Here is a 22,041-nt window from a genome sequence, read left to right as displayed (position 1 = left end):
TGATGGTCAAGCTTTATTCACAGTCTGCCTAAACCAAATCTGTACAATTTCACAGCTTCACGGAGCAATCTACCGGTCGCACGGTGTGACCCCATACAGATATATCAATTGGTGAAGAAGTCATGATATATCTACAGCACATGGATTTGGGTATTCTTCGAGATGTTTGCAGTTCGAATCCATCAATACTTATGCCACGTTGTAGTGTCTAGATTCTGTTTCCAGATGAAAATGGCGTAGTTTCTAATCTAATATTAAATCCAAAACTTTCCATTCAGTAACACTGCTCCATCCATCCATCCATCCATCCATCCATCCATCCATCCATCCATCCATCCATCCATCCATCCATCCATCCATCCATCCATCCATCCATCCATCCATCCATCCATCCATCCATCCATCCATCCATCCATCCATCCATCCATCCATCCATCCATCCATCCATCCATCCATCCATCCATCCATCCATCCATCCATCCATCCATCCATCCATCCATCCATCCATCCATCCATCCATCCATCCATCCATCCATCCATCCATCCATCCATCCATCCATCCATCCATCCATCCATCCATCCATCCATCCATCCATCCATCCATCCATCCATCCATCCATCCATCCATCCATCCATCCATCCATCCATCCATCCATCCATCCATCCATCCATCCATCCATCCATCCATCCATCCATCCATCCATCCATCCATCCATCCATCCATCCATCCATCCATCCATCCATCCATCCATCCATCCATCCATCCATCCATCCATCCATCCATCCATCCATCCATCCATCCATCCATCCATCCATCCATCCATCCATCCATCCATCCATCCATCCATCCATCCATCCATCCATCCATCCATCCATCCATCCATCCATCCATCCATCCATCCATCCATCCATCCATCCATCCATCCATCCATCCATCCATCCATCCATCCATCCATCCATCCATCCATCCATCCATCCATCCATCCATCCATCCATCCATCCATCCATCCATCCATCCATCCATCCATCCATCCATCCATCCATCCATCCATCCATCCATCCATCCATCCATCCATCCATCCATCCATCCATCCATCCATCATATTTTTTACGAATTCTCATGTTTTGGTTACCTGCTAGACTTCACAAAGAGCCACGAAAATTTGTCACTGTGGAAGTTTCTATGCAAGAGCCTGTTATCAGTTGTCCCAGGTAGGCCCAATTGAAGCCTTGGTTTCTCTCTCCCCTACGTATGTGCCTTTTTCGAATTACCATTAAACCTTAAAATGAACATTTCTTCTAAATCACCAATCCTAGGTAGGACTAGGTTAAGACGGCTTAGCTAGAGTGGAAGCTCTAAAGACGTTTGTTGTAACTGCTTTTCTCAGATTACCAATTACATTACGTTAAACATAGAATTATGTGATACAAAAAGACACGAAGGCTCTCAACGATCACGAATGTATGACCCTCAAACTGTTTATTTTAGAAGCAATTTAATTGGTGTAGCGTAGTTTAGGGCATCTTAGTTCGATGATTATGGGCCCCTGATCAAAACGGTCTTCCAAACTATTTTATATCTTTGTTTTTAAGAAGTTGCGCCAATTCACCTTGTTTTCAAAACGAGGACTTTCTTGCAGTCCGTTCTTCGAGGCTTCGTCTCAGCTTTTTCCTTAGGCAGCCTAGAGGCCCCCGTTATGCCACGTGGCTAGTAGAACTGATGGAGCAACCCTAACAGTTCAGACCTCGCGTTTCTGATTGGCCTGTTTCGATGAACTGATTTTCATGAGTTTCAAAGACAAATTTTAGGAAATTGAAATTGAATTATTACGCTTCCCTGTTAGATGATAGATAATGTTAAAACGATTAAGAGGTCCGAAAGAATAGCAATGACAGACAGACAGAAAGAAAAGCAAAAATATTCGCTGAATCGACGAAATGCAAAATGCTCTAATTCAAAATCTTAGTGAAAGCAAATATTGGATACTAACAATTCTGGTAAATATAGCTAGCCACAAATATTCGTCACGGTGTCGAGGTTCTATGCAAAAGCCTGTTATTAGTTGTGCCAGGTAGGCTTGGTTTTGTTTAAGTTCTCTCTTCCCTAAGTATGAGCCTCCATCGATTTAACCCCTAGACCATAGAATGAGCATTTCTACTAAGTCACCAACCTGATATGACAATTTTTTAAAAATGAATAACATATGTCCATTCTGAAAGGGTTTTTAATCGCAAATGGCAAGCTATAATAGAGGAAACATTTCAAAAATGTTATTGTTTGACGTCCAAAATGCTTCGTTTCTCAAAGTGAACATCAAGAACGCAAATTGTGACAAAAGTGAACTAATTGTGTGTTAAAATATAGAACTTCTAGACGTGAGGGTTTATAGTATGCAAGAAACTAAGATGATGTAAACATGTGCTAGAACAGATAAACACTGTGAAAGAACAAATAGTACCAACGTAGATATGATTTTTGGTAATGTCAATCTCAAAAGCTCGTTATCTGAATTCATCAAAAGCAACCTTCCGTTTCCATACTCCATCTACTTTTTTAGAGATTCCTCTTTTTGTTGCTGCCCAAATCGCCTGGCCGGATTCATTTATTATCCAAGAGCTTTCTGGCAACTCTGGTAACAAATCAACACTGGCTGCTTTCAGAGCTTTTCTGATTTGACCTTGATCCTTTACTTGTGTCCATTCGGAATCTTCCATCTGATCAAACACACTGTATGGGTAATAAGAAATAGCATAAGATATTCCAAATCTGCTCAATCCATAGACAGTTTTCTTTTCAACATCAACACCCATCAGTGAGGAAATGTAAGGCAGCTGTCGCCAAAATTCATTCTGCTTCTCTGTGAAAAAGCAAGTGGCAGAGTCTCTTGTCGTGTGTGTTTTATTTTGATAACAGAAAAAGAATTGCTGATTTACTTCGTCATAAATCATGCTGAATGCTGGAGACGGCAACCTCACTGATTTCTCCCTGATATCTCTACTCTGGTTAATTTTGCATTTGAATGGCACATTCCTCTCTAAAGTCGAGTTCACAGTTCCATTGAATTTTGCCAAGTTGTTCTTATACGCAAAATCAATGATGATATCTTCATTGCAGTTTTCTCCTCTTGATAAAGTCTTTGGGTATTTTGCCTGGAGTGTTATCGAGAATTCCTGCCTGTTTAGCAGCCACATTGTATCAGTTTGAATCATAATAAACCCAGGCGTGGTTGTGTTTCTGGACGGGGGTAGACTGAAGCGACTTGTGTTGACGAATGCCAGTGATTTCAACTGAAGAAATTTGGTATTGAAATAAATCATGAGAGTTACACCATAAGCATTTGAGTTGCTTTTTCCAATCAAATGGGAAATTGAGAGGTTTAGGTAAAGATAGCTGTTTTCAACCAAATTATCCAAATTGAACGTTGTTAAATTAAACTGAAGATTGCTCGAATCTGTCTTGGATCTTTTGATTTGATACGTTGTTGAATAAGCCAGGATTCCAGCCTCAGTTTCTGTGGTTATAGTTAGAAAGGTATTGCCCATTGGATGTGCAGCGTCTACCACCTTGAAACCAAAGCATAGAGTTACAATTCATAAAAGAAATTTGTAAGACGGCTCAAGAAGTGATATTTTGTTATCAAATAGAACAAATATCTGATGCTAATTAATGTTTTTTCTGAATCATCTTCAGCCGCTGAGCAAAATTTTTTTGTTGCTATTTATCAATTTTCTTTGATCTTTCTCTTTAAAGGCAAAATCTGCTGTTTGCTTTTATTTCTCTCTTGCTGAGCAAGTTCCCATTTTTCTTCAATACTTTTCTTTATGATCGATTTAATTATCTCGACAGTTCACCGTACTATTTCGAGTAAACGCTCTTTTAATCCCCAATTCGAATAAACTTTCCTTCTTTATCAAAAAGCAGCTATATTGAAATAGCGAAAAATATATAAGCGATTAACCCTATCCAGACTAGGGGGGGGCACAAAGTGCCCCCCTAGTTGGTTTTTCTTTCATAACTTCAGGAGTTTCAAAGCAATACCCGTCAGACCTCCTGACTTTTAGTTTTAACCTATCTGACACATGTTCATATAAAAAGATAATTTTTTTATTATTAATCAGGGGGTTGTGTAGGGGCGTTTTCAAAACTAGTCAAGTAAAAAATAGTTCAATCTGCCACGGATTCGCAACAAAAGTAGATAAATTGATGAAAATTAGTATATAGGCATTAATTTGTGCTCTTTTTATGATTCTGACCAGAAAATTCAAATTCAACATCCTTTTCTATGATTTTTCTGCTGCGCATGCGCACACATTTGTTGACATATTTATAGGTATTACATTAATAAAACTGCAAGTTTAGAATAATTTGTCTGCTAAGGCATTAAAAATGAACTCAAACATGACATTTGGTTGTATCGATCATTTAGTTATATAGAAAAAACTAAAGCCAAATACAAAATATGTTGAGTTCTTTTGTTAAGAACGTTAATAATTTTGAGAAGTAACATTAAAATTGTGTCAATCTTCATGTTTCTATTAGAAAATGCATCAAATTTGCTTATTTTAATATCTTAGCCCGATGCTTTGGAATTAATGAATATTTTAAAATTTTCTAAAATTTTCTAAATTTTTGCTTCACCCGGCCACCATTATGATGACGTCATCGTAAAACCACGTGACTTAAAAATTCAATAATAATACTAAAATGTAGAGAAGAGATAAGAGTACCATCCAAACAAAGTTCATTGTCCTAGCTAGAGGGACAAAGAAATTACGGAGGGGGGCACTTTGTGCCCCCCCCTAGTCTCCCGAAAGTTTCAAAAAGCCTAGTCTGGATAGGGTTAATAGTGTAATTGCGAAACGACGCAGAAGGAAATCTTATATGTTTTGAAACCGGGAACTTCATGATTTGCAGAGAGCTCCTTCGATAAGTAATACACCGCTGACGTTTAGAGCAGCCGTGACGAAAAAGGGTTGTAGATATAAGAAATATCCGTTTTCTATTAGTCAGGTTTTCATATATCGTAATTCATCGGCGATGATCTATGCAGCTTCCTGATGGTCTATGACAGTCTGCGATGGTTTATGACATATGAAAACCGGGTCATCGGGAACCATCGGCGATCATCCCCAATCATCGCAAAAGTCAAAATAATTTGACTTTCCCGACGCTTCCCGACAAACAATAGTAAAGAGAACAATGGATCAGGAATGTTCTCTAATAAAATGTTCATTTGAACTGAAGGGAGGGTAACTGTTTCGCGGAAAAACTGGAATGTTTTCGATAGTACAGAGAACATCAAAGGGGCTATAATTCCTACTTTGATTCCTAGTCTTAAGTTTGAGTTTCGTCATTTTTTCAAGGTGAATCAGGGTGAATCTTCAAGCTATGTCATGATCATTACATAATACACTAAACAGGCATTTTCCCAAGAAAATTCATACCCGGATTTGCCACTATTTTTTTAGCTTCATCGTAACAATGGCTTCTTCTAGAGCAATATTTTTCTGACGGGTGCGAGGGGAAAGTTTCTTACTTTGTTGTAATGAATTTTCATTTGCAAGTATATCCCGAAATTATCAATGTGTTTATCATAGATCGATGATAGTATCAAAAGTTGACTATTGGCCTTTATCAGCAGCCATATTCCCAAACTTTCATCAAAATTATAGTTTTGGCGCTTCAATATTGTTTATAGCATCGGGGATCGCCCCGACCATCGGGGATGGTCCCCGACCATCAGGAATGCTGTGCATCGGGGGATCATCGCCGACGGGTTACGATATATGAAAAGCAGGCTTAATGGCGCGTGGATTATCGAAATCTAATCTATCCTTTTGCCAATGTTTGAGAGGTACGAACAAGATGGTGTCTTACTTTAACGAGGGGAATCTACAGCTTTCTCAGATTCATTTTTATAAGGTTTTGACCAGCTACAAATTCAGGTCATTGCTGCTGCAGTAACATTTGACTGTCACAAATTGCCTGAAAACAATAAAGTCTTTGAAAGTCACTCTCCTTTCTTTCGCCTACTGGCCACATCGCGAGAGCCACTAGTTGTTAGGTCTTCATATAGATAAAACACAGAATTAAATATTTCAATAGATGTGTGTATTTTTATTTTCAAATGGTAAGCTTTTTGGCATATAAGATGAGGTCATCTTGAACTCAACATATGATTGCATATCAATTTCATATTCTAGAGGGATTTTTGATAAGACAGAAGCTTTTTGAGCACTAAAAGGAGTTTGAAACGGCACGGTTCGGAGAAAGGATGAAGCAAGAACGCATTTTGGCGGAAATAAAGAGGGTTAAGACAGGCACTCTTCAAAATATAAACGACAGATAATGGTCGAAAGTAAGCTAAAAATTCTTATCCATTTGTTGATCGGAAGTAATGTGATAGGAAGAAAGACACATTTGATTTGTTGTTTGTTTTTGACCAATCAGCGACCGCTAATCTCTCACCTAGTTGAAGTGTCCAAGAGAGAAAAAAACGCTTTCTGTTTACACAAGTCGAGATCTTTTGTTTGATGTAGACAGATTACAAAACTCCTAACTGAAAAGATGACGTTGCCTGTCAAATGACTTGATATTATCGTCGCTTTACATTTTTCCACACTCTGGGCGTGTAGAATGAAATTCCTCAAAATGTACAAATTTTGACTGATATAGCTATATGATCACATGCTCTTTCCCAATCAAACCATTGTAATTTGTTGTTTTTGAATAAAAGATAGGCAATTTGCATTACCATCTACCAATCTACCTACAAGAACTTTGAAAGGTTTATCATACAAGTAAGGGCCACTTATAATTTTAACCCTTAGGAGCATGATGGAAGTCACCATTCAGGACGTGTGAAAAATGCACGGTCAGCAAAAAGTTTGATCATCGAAGTTTTCAAATCCGATAATAGCGTCGGAAAGAGCTTGAAAACTGAGTGAACTATTGTAAAATAATACATCAATTTGATTTAACCCACAACCAAAAAGTCATCTCTGTTGAAACTTAATGTTTGCAAGCAACCAGCCTCTCTTAAATTTGATGACATCTTTTGATACCAGCATGAAGTTTGGTACATATTTCCTAAGACGATGCTTTTGCAATCATCGAGCGGTTGCTTCAGTGACGTTTTGTAAAAAGAAAACATGCTCAGTTCAATCAAGAAACGCTGACGGTATATTAACAAAAATTATCAGCTCCGCAACAATTTGATTGAGATGTACGAACATGATAAAAAAGCTGCAAATGGAAGGCCTGAATAAAATATGGAGAGTTATAATGATTTCTTCTATCCTTTTTGAAAGAAAGAGAAAATTGTGAAAAACTAGATGATCTGAAGAAAGAATGTAAAACCACGAGAAGAGTTAACTGGGCGGATCTATTACCGATATACTGCATAGGTAGCAGCATCTTTTGCTAGAAAATCATTCTTTAAAAAATTTAACAAAGCCTACCTTTCCGACAAAGTCGACTTCAAATGCATAGTAAATATCTCCCTTTAAACCAAACTGAATCAGAGCTTCATTATCAATCTTTCTAGTCCAGTCGGTCAGCAGGTTTATCTCACCATTGTCCATTATGACAGTTCCATTATCAACTGTTGTCGATGCATTTATCCTGCGAAAGTGAAACTGATCATTGCTTGTCGCAAGGCTAGAGAAATCTGGGGCCGTAGAAATATGAACTGACATGTTTTTCGTTATGGTACCGAAGAGAGATATTTTACCTGTGAATATGTCATTCACAAACATGCTAGACGATGGCGAAAGTTCTACACTTACAAAACCCTTTGATATGGAACATCCAAATAACTCCATTCTCAAACAGGTCGAGTAATCAGAAGCTCTTGCTGTTGGAACAACTCTAATGAACCTCATTTGTATGTTTTGAATCCAGTTAACCTTTGTTTCAAATTGGTCAGTATGTTCCCCTTGTAGACCGTCCAATTCCACAGCGGAGCTTAAACCTCTATTGTAAAACTCCCAATTTATTCCGTCATTACTGTACTCTATTTTAAATTTAGAAATTCCATTTCTGCCGTTTAAACCACTACCTTGAATAGCAACAGCACTTAATATTTTTCTGGTTCCGAAATCCACCTGTAAGTATTCCGACACCGGTACATAAGTACCTGAACACCATCCCGGTTTAGAAGAATGCAATCTAGCAATATGAGGCATGTGGTCGATGTCATTACTCCAACTTGTCCTTGCATAAAACCTAGAATCCGGTATTTTTCTGGTTCTTACTCCAAGTTCATTTGAACAATCATCAGTTCCATCCCGTTCATGAAAAGTCTTGATGCTGACTTCAATAATTGAAGCTCCTGACCCCCCAATCTTGTTAACAGATTTCTCCCAATCTTTTCTCACCTGTCCTGTATAGCCAACATATGCCAGAGACATAAAGACATTTGGAACAGGGGCAGTTGCAAATGTTGCAGAAACACCAATCTTTTGTAGCGCAAGAGCTAGACCACTATTCATGTTAACTGCATCCTTTGCTGACATGAACAGGATCTTCCCTGGGGGAAGGTCATTTAGAAACGTTGCTAAATTGTCTTGATGTACTGTGCTGCCGAAGACATCGTAATTCATCCTATGCTCAAATAGGCCACTTCTGAAATCAAAGAGAACGATATCTATCCCACGCATGTTTAGACTGTGTTGACGGCCATTGACTAGCACGTGACTTTTGCAATGAGCACAACCAGTATCTGGCGGGATGTCCTTACAGGATTCGGATATGATCTTGACTTTAAGTAAATCTGAAATATAGTTAAATTATGTTTAGTATATATGAAATTAGATAAAATATTTCAAACTGGCTCTTTTATTTGGAATTAATTTCTTACTCGGAGAAAAACATCAACATTAATTAAGATAAAATGATCCCTCATCAGAAGACGTTGCCACATCCCTCATCAAATCAGGTTTTGAGGCTACACACCATCATCACAGGAAGCAGCGTCGGGCCGTTCTCAAAACTTTATCGAAGAACTGGAGAAGAAGTTCGAGGGGAAAATCCGTCTTCAAAACTTTATCGGCAAAGAAACAGACGAAATACTGCAACAATTAGGGTCAGTCGACAACTCGAGATCTACAACAAACGGATAAACGAATTTCAGGATTTAAAAAAAAGCGTGCAAGAGTTGAAATTGGAGAAAGGGGATGGCCCCGTTCACGTTGGTATGTGGAGCATCAAAAATACGGAAGAAATTTTGAGCCTATTTTCGCACAACTAAAAGGAAAATTAGACTTTGCTTCAACTGTATGTGATCCAGTCACAAAATCATAGAACGTAGGATGAAAAGTGGATGCCAAATCTGTGATGGCAAACACCATAAATCAATATGTGACAGGAAGGCTGAACAATCTCTTTTAGCCACAGGGGGAAAAGGAGTTAAATCCAATTATTGTCGACAACGTAAACGGAGTAAAATGCAGAGCCTTGTTAGATACAGGTGTCGAAAGTTCGTATATCTCAGCCACATTGGTGAACCTGTTGGGTATAAAGCCAGTGTTGAAACAAACTAGGCAAATAGATAGGATGCTGAGTACAGCACACAAGCGCATAGAGATCTACAATGTGGAAGTTAACAGCATTTAGGATGATTTCAAATTGGAGATTGACGTAAGTAAGTAGGTCGAGAGGTGCTTTAAGCTATAAAGAATCCAAGATACGAAGATGTTCTTAGAAGGTATCAACACTTGCAAGGAGTGAGAATGGATGATATAGATCTAAAGCCAGAGCTTCCAGTTCACCTAAACGTGGGAGCCTCAGAGTTTGCAAAGATCAAAACAAATGCCAAGGTAAAAATTGGTAAACCAGGAGATCTTGTAGGAGAGCAAACCAGATTAGGATAGACACTGATGTCTCCAGGAGTCGATACAGGGTAAAGTCAGATTTTTTTCTCTAGAGGCACTCTTGGAGACTATGAGCATCTTTGTAGTCTGGATTTGTTAGTCCTTGAGGATCGTAACAAACAAGAGGAGGATCTTTCAGTTTACGGTGCGTTCAAGTGCGTTCTAAGAACAGTTAAGACAAGATCTACAAGGGTGCTATGAGCCTGCGCTCTCAAGGAAAGCAAAATGCCGAGAACTGCAAAATAACAAGACAGGAAGTATCGCAAGAATGAATTAGGTCATAAATTAGAAAGGGAACCAGAGCTGTTTATAAAGTACAATCAGATAATCAGAGACCAGGAGGCACATGGGATCATTGAAAAAGGAGAGAACGAACCAAGTGGAAAGTTCTTTTTATTTGCCTTACAAACCTGTAGTGAAGGAAGCTGCAGAAAGTATTGAAGCAAGGGTGGTGTATGATGCCTCTGCAAAAGCCAACAATTATGCAGCTTCATCAAACGAATGTTTAGAAACTGGACCGCTGCTGCAGAATCTTATATGGAACAGAGTGAAACCAGTCTCATTAGCAGGAGACATGAAAAACAGGCGTTTCTACCGATTAGAATAAAGGAGGAAGACCGAGATCTTTTGCGGTTTGACAAAGAAGAGAGGAAAGAGGGACATGCCGGTTTGCGCGCATACTTTTCGGTCTAAACCATTCTCCATTCCTGTTTGGGGCTACAATTAAGGGACATCTGAAAAATAAAAAATAAGAGTTTCCTTATGGAGTGAACGAAGGAAGACACAGCATCTATGTTAAAGGGCCTCTCCAGCCAAAAAAAAAATTTTTATTGACTAAAAAGTTAGCAATTGGTGCGTGTATTATGGCAAAGTCGTTGTTATTGCAAAATTCCAATTAGTTTAGAAGTTATAAGGCTTTAAAGTTGCACCTTTCCGAGAAAAAAAACGACGAATCAGTTTTGTGACATTCTGACGTCACAATGTGCGGCTCTCGTTCGCCGTGAATTTCGTATATCTTCCACCGAATCGTGAAGGAGTCATGGTCACGCGTTGATAACGGCATCTAAATCTAGAGCACGAGCTGTTTAGGATCGAAAAATATTAAATGTTTACAATCATTCTAAGTTTGCGGGTTGGAATGTGTCCATGCTGTGTCACGACTTTGTTTTGATCACATGTGTAGGCCCACAAAGCTACGGCTTCCTGTTCCAGCTCTTCCCTCGCGTATAATTAATCAAAATTGACACTTCAGTTGTTCTCCAGAAACGATGAACAACTAAAGGCTTCAGAATTGATATCTGAAATGCTCAAACTAAAAGCCGGTGGAACAGAACTGAGAGTACCATCACTTGCAGTGTTCAATTTGCGAATCGCTGTCGTTCGATTCGGTTTGAGGCGAGACTAACGAAATACACTGTGACGTCAAAATTGCGTCACAGTGTCACCAAACCGAAAACTTTTTGTCGGTTAATTCAATTCAATTATCGAAATGCAAGAGCTTATATCTCACAAACTGTAAAAAATATCGAAAAACAAATGACGAATTCGTGATCAGCAGGCTCAACTCCTTTAGATTGGCCAATAAAATGCTAGTGCAAAATTTGGCTGGAGAGGCCCTTTAATGACATAATTTTATCTGCAGAAACTGGAAACGACAGTAATCAAGATTTTCGATGTAGCCGGCTTTAAATTACACAAATGACATTCGAATATACCAGAATTGGAAAGTAATAATACAGAGAATTCAAAGCAGAGTTTTGCAAAACAATAGTTACGGTTGAAGACAGACGAAAACAAAGCTTCTAGGTCTATCTTGGAACAAGGTAGATGATACAATTGGATTGACCTTTCCGGAAGAACAGATCACAGTTATATCTAAGAAGAGACTGCTAAAAAGTCTTGCCTCAATATACGATCCTCTGGGAATAATCTCGCAAGTAATTCTAGGGGGTAAGATCATATAACGAGATGTTTGTGAAGCAAAGCTGCCATGGCATGAGGAGCTACCAAGAGAATTATCGGAAAATTGGAACAAAAGGACAAGAACACTACCAGAGAAAGTAGAGATCCTCAGAAGTATATCAAAATATGAAGAAAAAGTGGAAACATCGATCTACATGCTTTTGGTGACTCAATTGGAATTGGCACAGCAGGTTTCAGGTTAAGGTTTACAATCAACCCCAAGCAGGGATGTTACCGAAAGACCGCACTGAAGGATCAAGACCGTTCAAAATCGTTGGGGTGGATTTTGCAGGCCCCTAAACTTACAAAGTTAAAGTAAAGACGGAAGGAAAAATCATATTTTGCACTGTGCGCATGCAGTTTAATTAGAGCTATATACATAACTGTTCTTACAGACCTGACAACTTTATGATTTGCTTGAAAGAATTCATTGCAAGAAGAGGGCATCCTAGCAAGATTTATCCTGACAATGCGAAAACATTCATAGCTGCTTCAAGAAAGATAAAGAAGATAATGATAGTTGAAGAAGTTCACCACATATTGATAATCGTGTTGTTTCGAGTGGCGCTTTAAGTATATATTCCACTCTTCTCTATTTTATCATGCAAAATTCATTCTCTGGCCAATTATAAAACGCATGTGTACTCCACTCCCGTGAACTTTGCTCCCATCAGAGAACTTTCACCCTCGTAAACTTTGGGGGGGGGGGGGTGGTTTCACCACTTCCTTTTGACGATGTTCATTTTCTGGAGCACAGAGTGAATAGATTATTCCTCCACATGGCAAAAGTTGTCACGGCAAGTAACTAGAGAAAATTTCCTAAACTTTGAGAGAAGAAATTGGTAGAAAAAAGAATAAGAGACTATTCGAACAAAATAGAAACTCATGGCGGTGACTGTGTTGGAATCGAAAAGGGTCAAGCCATGGCATCTTTGCTTTGGCGAGTTTCAGAACTCCACAAAACTCGACACAACCAGTAGCCGTGTTGCCAGGTAGGCCTCAAGATAAAACATGTTGAAACCATTTTTTTCAGTAATGATAGCCACAATACCATTCAGCCTAGTGGTGTAGTGCTACCAAAATAACAAGAGGGGCTCCTGTACAAAATTTTGCAAAAAGAATAGCAAAAGTAGAAATTCGCCAATTTTCTCATTAACAAGGTGGTTTAACCCCCTTAAGCTCCCTAGCATAACACCCCTGAGTCAGGCCCAAAGCATGTCCTTCCACATAAAATGGTTCTGTTCACATTCGAATGGGTTTGGTAATTTCTAGCCTAAAACTGAGGTTTATTTATAAAGAAGGTCTTTGCGAATCAGCGATCTTAAATTTATAATCGGCAAATAATAGACAACCTTTAATCAAGATAAAACGAAAGAACTATAATAGTATTTATCTTGGTTTACTTAATTGGAGTAATACCAAATTTGCTGGAAGTTCAGAGCTCCCAGTAAAGCATAGTAAAAGTAGTGGCGTATAATGCTGAAAACTAATTAGGCTTAATCACAAACAAAAAGAATACAACATGGCTACATTATAAGGTTGTATTGTGCATCATTCACATGATATCAACAGATCAAAGAAGACCATTGTACAGAAACAACGTTGTTGTGCACAAGACAATGCACGAGTGTTAACAGATTATGATAGAGCACATATAGCCAAGATAATGGTAGAGCACCAGAGAGCTATGTAGCCAGAGAGCTATGATGAATTTACATCTATCTATTTTGATATATAACAAATGGTTTACCTTTATCGTCAAAGAAGGAGAATCTCGCGCGGTCTTCATCAGTACATCCATTGCTATGTAGGATAAGCAAATTTCCATTGGCAGGATATAAAGCTCCATTCAAAGGATGTATACAATTAGTTGGTCCATGCTCAAGTAGAGAGAACTGGTTGAGTTTGTAAATTGTTTCTGGAGATTGACAGTCGTCAGTCAGTCGTATATATGAACTTGAGAAAATAACACATTTGCCGGTTTCAACGTGCCTCAAATGGTAATTATTCATATACTCAAAGCGATCGCATGCAAATGGATTCATCAGTTTGATCAAGTTCTCTGCAGAGTTATAAACCCAACATAGTCCACCAAAGTGCCGGATGATATAGTAGGCTTTCTTTCTGAAGTAGAATTTGTTGGTGTTTCCATCGCAGCCTGACTTCAGAACAATTGCAGTATTATTTGCAGGATCAGCATCTCTATTTTCTGGATGCAAACATTTGTTAGAGAGAAGATGTCGAATCACTCGATTGCTTTCATCGTATTGAAACAAACTGTTTGTACCACTGCATTGGCTTGACAAGGACAAGAAGCTTCCATCGCTTGTGGCATTGATATTGATGCATTTCTTTGTTGGTATATGGATGAGTCTTGCTCCTCCCTGCCATTGGAACTTTTCTCGGCAAAGTCGACCGTAAACCAGGACCTGACGGACCTCATCGTACTCTAAGCACTTTCCATCAAAATGGCGAATGTAATAGGTCTTTGACACTCCAAAGTTTGTGCCTACAACAAGCTTATTTTGTGCGAAAATAAAGAACACAAGGAATAAGAAAAAACGTTCCATATCCACGGTCACTCTTTGATTAAGATACGAACAATGTGCATTGCAGCTTTATAGTTGTGTCATGACATATTGAAGCACCCCTTTTAAATGTTTCTATTCGCTTGTAAAGCAAATAAAAGACAGGTGGTTTATTTAGCCTACACCGATTACATAGACCTTAATCGATACATTAAAACCAATACAATGTTGATACCCTAGCAACGTCAACTGTGCCTGTTCTGTATGTTTATGAAAAACTCATAAGGTGTCATTGTATTTAAGCCTTTTTTTAAACGAAGACACTCTTTCATTTGATGCTAGGACGTATAAACCTTAGCTTTCATAATGTTAACAACAAGGTTTTGTAGCCACGAAAAAGTCACATCATTGCAAGATGTAGTAGATTTTGGTGTGATTTTAAGTTTGATAATTTATAGTTGCTCAACCAGTTCTCAACAGAAAAACATGTGGCTTGAAATTAGGAAAGCAAATCTAAGACAATCATATCCGCTTTTAAAGAATAATGTTTTCGCAGGTCCATGCTTTGTCAAAAAAACTTTATAAATTTGATCGATTTCTCATTTCTTACAAACTTTGGACGTATTCTAGATAGCAAACATGACCTGTGCAAAGTTCATTGGCTTCTGCAGCAAATGGCAATTTCATATTGTATATCAGTCAATTGCTGTCGACATCAGTCATACCTTTGGGTTTTTTTGATGATCACTTCTGCTAAACAATTAACAATGAATATTTTGATTCTGCTACGCAAAGAGCAATCTAAATTTATTCAAATTCCGAATGTTGATTGTGCTGAAATGCAAATAGGCAGTCTCCCCTGTCCTTAGGCAAAAAAAAGCTAAAAGTAAGGCCCGTATAATTGCTTTTGTAAAAAATTATAAAGTCATTTTGATAGTTTGATTCTAGTATTATATGAATCATAAGGTATGCAACTTATTTCGGTAATTATGGCAATTATCAAATACAACCTTGGTAGTTATTTTCAGACGAAAAACATTTACCCAGTTAAAAACCTTCTTTGAGCTGTGTTTGACTTATAATTAAAAATACAGTAGATGATGAGGTTTGTTCACAGGCGGAATAAGTTTCTATCATTGTCATGGTTTAAAGTAATCAAGTAAATTGTGAGATTGAAAAATATTTATAAAAAACGATATTCTATGCGAATGTTTTGAGTTTGCTGGGAATATGCTCTTTTTGACAAAGGGATATCAATCAAAGATCGCCAGTTCAGAGTTAGAAAACTTTTCATATTTATCTTTGTCGATGCCTCATTTTCTCTCTTAAAGTTGATTAAAAATTCATCTTTATAAGGTTTTTTTTAATATAATCTCAGGAAAAGGCTACAAAGAAATATTAGTCCCAGAGAATCAAATTAAGTCCTATAGAAATGAGCTGTGTCTATGCTTTATTGAATGAACTCAGCTTACACCTAGCAATATTCCTGTGATAGTAATCTCGTAGATGACTTCATGTTGTCAAACGACACTGCAACCAAACGAATTGTCATTCTCTTAATTCTCCTTTTGTGAAAAGTTACTTTTGTGGCATAAGAACATGAAAAATCCTGATAAGCAAGTCAAAAAAGGATAGTATACTAATAGTAAATCGCTGAAATTTACAATCTTCAATGGTGTTTTATACATAGGCCATGAAAATTTATCTGCAACAGGAGTTTCGAAACAGGAATATTTGCACAGGTCGTGTCAACAGATTTCCATGTTGTTGAATCATAACAGATTTTTTTTCAAAATGATTCTTAAAATGGTTCAAATAACTGATTGCTTCCATTTATACATAATAAAATGTTAATTCAATTCAATTTCTTTTTTAATAAGTTTTTAAAATGACATATTAAAATTCTGATCTCTATGTCGTTTTCTTTCTTGCAGAAAACCACAACCAGCTCACATGAACTTGGTTTTCGCTTGGAAAGAATATGTATCAACAGAATATTGATGTAGTCTTTATTAACCACCCACAGTCAATGGATATCCTTTTGAATTACATGAATATGTAAGATTCATTTGGTTTAGCAACTGGTTGATTAATCATAAATTCTGAACGGCTATTGAATTTTATCTAGGCAACAGTAACCATAAAATGTCTACATGTTTTTGTTAATCATTAATGATGTTTTCTTACTTCTGAAGTCTAAAATGCTTCAACTTTTGCAGCAAAATAGATTGATTTGAATAGCAAATGGAATGTTCTATGACTGTAGCATACAGATGATTCAAACCACTTCTATCAACAGGTGACTTTTTCTCATTCAACGAAGATTGAAAGAAAATTAAGATGTCGCATTATTCATGTGTCAGAGTGTCAGACGAAAAGCTTTAGTTTACTAAATATTTGCTTTTTTTCAAAGCCATTTTTAAGTTTTGTACCACCAAAAGATTGTTTATTGATTAGCAGAAAGCCATTCTGAGGTGCTCTTAAATTCAGTATTTTCAATAGTTTTTAAGCTATGCCAGTTTTTATGAGAGAACAAATTCTAGTATCATTAGCGAAAAGATGAAACTTCAGAATTTCTGAGGAAGTTGGCATTTCATTTATAAATAATAGAAAAAATAGGGGACCTAAGACGCTTTCTTGCGGAACTACATGGGTTATACGAGGTGACTTAGATAGGACCCAATAAAGGTAGAAGTTTTGTGTTCGATCAAAGAGATTAGACTTAAACCAATCTTTAAGCAGTACCTCTAATTCCATGATGAGAAAGCTTTGATATTAATATTTCATGGTCAACTGTGTCAAACACTTTAGCAAGATCTAAAAACATACAAAAAGAAATTTATTTCTTTTCAATGGCATTAGTTTGATGGTTACATAGGTTAAGTATTGCTTGGGTTGTAGATTTATTTTTTTGGAAGCCAAACTGATGGAAATATAATATTTCATGTTTTTCTAAGAATTGGACAAGTCGGGTATGCATGAAATATTCAAAAATCTTTTTTAAAAATGGTTAACAGGGATATTGAACGATAATAAGAAACGTCTGATTTGGAGTTTGCTTTGTAAATTAGAATAACCTAATATCTTAAAGTAGAGAATGATATTGCCCTTTACTTAAAGACTCGTTTATTAAGTCAGATAGAACACTTGATAAAGAATCACTTATGTATTTCACCATTGTAACTGGAATGTCATATGAAACTTGTGATTTAAACTCTTTGAGGAGCATAATTTAACTTTACCAGGCTAAACAGGTGAAAAGAAATTTCTGAGATTTCATTTTTTAATAAAGCCTTATAGTCAGTCCTAGCTAGCTAGGTTAGGAGCTATACTTTTGTAAAAAAGTTATTAGCAATTTGTTTATCGTCTGAAAAAAGCCTACCCTTAAAATCCAGTTTTATCCTTTGATGAGACTTACGATTATTTTTTATTCATAATTTTTTTAATTCCTTTCCAGATTAGCTTTGAGTCATTTTTGAAGCTATTAAAGTATGAAGTGTAATGATTTTGTCTACTTAGTTAAATTACACGATTAAGTGTATTTTTTTGTATTTTTCATGACGTAGAAACCAAAACTGGTCTTTTCTTTCGATAAACTTTTTTTGGAGTGAGGTTTTATGTAGCTATTGATTTTAGAATGCCATTAGATTTGCGTTGCTGTTTCCTAAAGCGTTTCGATTTTTTTAATGGAGCATGCTTGTTTAACAGGGTAAGAAAGTTGTTGTGAAACTTTTCGCATTTTGAGTCTAATGTTTCATCAACAGAAAAAGAAATTATCTGTTCGGAATTATTTATGTATGTTTCTTTATTAAAATTGAGTTAATCTTTAAACATCGAGTTTTCTTTAACTTTAGTTCTATTATCAACCTCAAATAAAGTGAAGATTGGAAAAAATGATCAGATAATTTATCTATCGAATCATCACTATCTGTTACTGTGTCTAAAGAGTTTATGAAAGTATTATCAAACAGTATTTTGGTGGTACGAAACTTGAAAATGGCTTTGGAAAAAGCAAACATTCGAGTGAAATAAAGCTTTTTGTCTGACACTCTTCAAGGTTTAAAACGTTAGAACATCAGAACAAACGTCAGATTTATGTTCTGACGTTTCAAACTACGAAGATTGTCAGACAAAAAGCTTTATTTTACTTAAATGTTTGCTTTTTCAAAGCCATTTTTAAAATATCATCAATTAGGCTAGGAGAAGAATTTTCAACAATTCTAGTTGGCTTTAAATCTAAAGGTTTAAGAAAGTTTGAGAGCATCAAATTAAGGAAGGAATCAGCATTAGCCGAACTGTCAACTTTAAAAAGGTTAATTGTAAAGTCACCTCAAATTTAATATTGGCTTATATTCCTTACTTAATTTGAATAAAGTAGATTGTAAGTAATCGAAAAATGATGATAGGTTTTTCAAGAATCATTGTATACCACACCTATAAATAAATATATATACTGTTAAAACAAGTGATTCTGCCATTGGTCAACATCTTTTAGACAACCCAGATTGTTCAAAACTCTATAATGACGACATGTTTCGGATAATTGGCAGAGCCCGGTCGTCCTTCCATCTAGCAGTTTTGGAGTCAATCTACATAAAAACGAAAAAGCCGCCATTGTGTAGACAAAAGGAGTTCGTTTTCTCTCTTGGACTCCATTGGTAATTTTTCTTTAGGCTCGCGGCTCTGATTGGTCAACTATACCGGTCTTGTGCTTGCGTTTTTCTGATTGGCCTATTTCGATCCACAACTGGGTATATATTTTTCCATCGTGTTTTTTCGGAACCTATTCTGACGTTTTATGCTCTGAGGAGTGTCAGACGAAAAAGCTTTTAGTATGTCGTAAAATGTTTGCTTTTTTTCAAAGCCATTTTCAAATTCTGTACCGCAAAAAAATTGTTCATAATTTAATTTAGAGAAATTATGTAAGTTAGAATCTACGTCACTCTTAAAAGGTATTTCTTGTTTATTTGCAAGTTGCGAGTAAGTTAATTTGCAAGTTTCGAGTTGATTAAGTTGACTTTAGTCAAATTACGAGATAGCTGTTGAGTTTCATTTACAAGTGAAGCTAATATTGTAAGAAAGATTAAGCAGATTATTATAATCAATTGTGAAAAAGGGAATAAGGATAACGTGTTTAAACAGCACAAGGGATGCACCAATGTCAACAAATGTTTGTCAAAATCAGTTATATTCCAATTTCGGATTTTCGTGCATCTTATGTGAACAAGGTGTTGACGTTGATCCCCAGGGATAGAAGACGATGACGTATGAGTTCCGGTAGTGATATTTACGATATGAATGAGGGATTCATCACTTTCGATGTTAAGCTCTTTCACAAATTTTACATTATTCAAACATTGAACCGGAAAAGCATTATGAAGGCAGGTGCCACAAAAGAATTCTCCATCTTGTTCAGAAAGTTCATGAAATGAATGTACTGTAGGGGAATCTGTTAAGGAATTTGCTTCTGCTCAAAATAGCTGTTGTTTTAAGTCTTTCAGTAATTGAGTTAGCCACAAAAAACACCTTTGCTGAAAAACGAGACAAAGAAAGAGAATGGTTAAAACCAGGGGAAAGTTGTATTGAAGGTTTGAGGTTTTGTTTTGGTAAGGGTAAGGTATAGCGACTCCTGCCGATGCACCAACGGCCAATCGTCGCTTCTTATGACTTGATAGTAAAAATAAATCTTAATTTTTTATTCCGTGAGAGACCTGGTAATGTCTTTTGACGGACCTATATAATTTATACACAGACATTGTTGATGTTTCCTCATCAACTGTTATTGTAAAGAGACATTTAGGGGATTATCCACTCAGTGGCAGATATTATGTGGGAATGGGGGGCATTTTTTTTAATTTGAGCAGGTGCGACAAATTTGTATTGCGCAGTGCAGAATTTTCACAGATAAAATTTTTGATATTTTCCGTATTTCCCAAGGCCAGGACTGAATTCCGTAAAATAAATGTCTTTCAACAATGTGCCTCGCCTCGTCATGCTTAGAAAGGCCACTTTCTTACTTCCAGTTTTGGTAAAAGTAGTCACACTGAAAAGAGTAACAATATAAAAACCAGATTTTGGATGTGAATGTCTATTGTTGCACAAACAGAACAGAGGTGGATTCAAAGTGAGTTCCTTGGTGCACAGAACTCAGTAAGTTTTCTAACATACCGCTAAAAATAGTGTTGCCTGAAACAAGTAATATTTAAAATAAAAAATAAAAGCTAAAAATTCTAATTGCCAGTTTCTTCTCTGTCGTGATTTGGCATTGATTGGATGTATGCACACCAGAAGTAATGTTGCGAGACTTTGTCACCCGAGGAAGGAAGGAGGAAAAGGACTGATCTGCATTGAAAAATGTACAAAGAAGGAGAGTAAGTCGTTGCGTGGCTATTTGAGAGAGACCGCAGAGTGGATGCTTCAAGCTGCTTTGCAGGAGAAGGTATTAGATGAAAAAGAGAGTATCCAGAACTACCAGAAGAGAATGCGCGAGGAAAAAGTCAAGAACTGGAAGGAGAAAGCCCTGCATGGAGAGTTCGTGCGACAAACATCAGATATAGCCGGAGAAAATTCTTGGGTATTGGCTTAGGAGTGGTTTTTTGAAAAAGGAGACAGAATGTTGGATCTTAGCTGCCTAAGAACTGGCATTAAGAACATACTCGACAAGTAAAGCATAGATAAGACTTCAGAGACACCTCTGAGTAGATCGTGTGGACACTCTACTGAAGCTGTAAGGCATATTATCAGTGGATGCACGAAGCTTGTCCAGAGAGAGTACAGGAAACGTAATGACAAGGTGGCCCTGCGGGTACACTGGAAGATGTGCAGCAAGTACGACATAGAATGTACCGACAAGTGGTTTGATCATCATCCATTAGCAGTCGCAGAATATAGAGATGCTCGAATTACATGGGAAACGACTATCTACACAGATAGAAAGCTGCAGCACAATCGACCGGATACACAGGAGTGGACACTAATTGACAAAGCTGTACCAGCGGGTCAGAACATTATCAAAACCGAGGACGGGAAGTTGACCAAATATCAAAATCTAGCAATCGAAATTAAGAGACAACACAGAGCATTGAAAGTGACAGTAATACCAATCGTGATTGGTGCGCTTGGAGCAATCTCAAAGAACGCAAAAGACCTGTCATAGGAAGTTAGACATTCCTGACATCGTTAGAACAGCTCACATATTATGGAAAGTGCTGTGTTTCTCTGCTGCAAGAATTACCCACAAGAGCATCATTGGACTGGAAAGAATCACACAATAATAATAATTAAAACAATAATAATAATGGAAACATTTCATTTCCAATTCAACTTAAACTACAACTACAAATCTCACTATTACAATGTAAATTGCAATGGGCTAGTCTGGTTTTACAAGAAAAAAACTATAACAATCGTAAGGTATAAGGAAAAATTGAGAAAAAAAATAAACAACTAAAGTTAAAAAGGATGTAATTCCAGATTTTTCCATGGCTTTTTTTGCAACAAGTATGTAGTACGTAGTACGGATGGCAATGTTGGGAAGTTTAGAAATGAGGCACTGTTTTTGTTGCTGATCGATGGAGAGAGAGAGTCACACATTTTGAAGAATGGATTGCAGGAATTGCCAAAGATGTCAAGAGAGCTCATAGAAAGATTAACAAAGGAGACACATTTAAACTGCCCT

General features: G+C 37.0%; 2 protein-coding genes across 2 annotated transcripts; one reads left to right on the top strand and one right to left on the bottom strand.

The window, feature by feature from the left end:
* Positions 1 to 1,490: 1,490 nt before the first annotated feature.
* LOC148959038 (uncharacterized) lies at positions 1,491 to 15,117 on the bottom strand. Its single transcript, XM_089111395.1, has 3 exons — positions 13,586 to 15,117; positions 7,462 to 8,774; positions 1,491 to 3,564 (listed from the first exon to the last, which is right to left on the bottom strand). Exons 1-3 carry the CDS (start codon positions 14,403 to 14,405, stop codon positions 2,503 to 2,505), a joined length of 3,195 nt encoding a protein of 1,064 aa, XP_088967521.1. The 5' UTR covers positions 14,406 to 15,117; the 3' UTR covers positions 1,491 to 2,502.
* A 6,063-nt stretch (positions 15,118 to 21,180) lies between these two features.
* On the top strand, positions 21,181 to 21,519 carry LOC148959037 (uncharacterized). Its single transcript, XM_089111431.1, has one exon. The coding sequence runs from the start codon at positions 21,181 to 21,183 to the stop codon at positions 21,517 to 21,519; it is 339 nt and encodes a 112-aa protein (XP_088967557.1).
* The last annotated feature ends 522 nt before the right edge of the window (positions 21,520 to 22,041 follow it).

The sequence above is a fragment of the Rhopilema esculentum genome, chromosome 11 (assembly GCF_057945365.1).
Source record: "Rhopilema esculentum isolate cy_ngs chromosome 11, ASM5794536v1, whole genome shotgun sequence".
In the NCBI taxonomy this organism is placed as follows: domain Eukaryota; kingdom Metazoa; phylum Cnidaria; class Scyphozoa; order Rhizostomeae; family Rhizostomatidae; genus Rhopilema; species Rhopilema esculentum.
The sequence above is the reverse complement of the archived record's forward strand: the minus strand, read 5'-3'. Positions and strand labels throughout refer to the sequence as shown.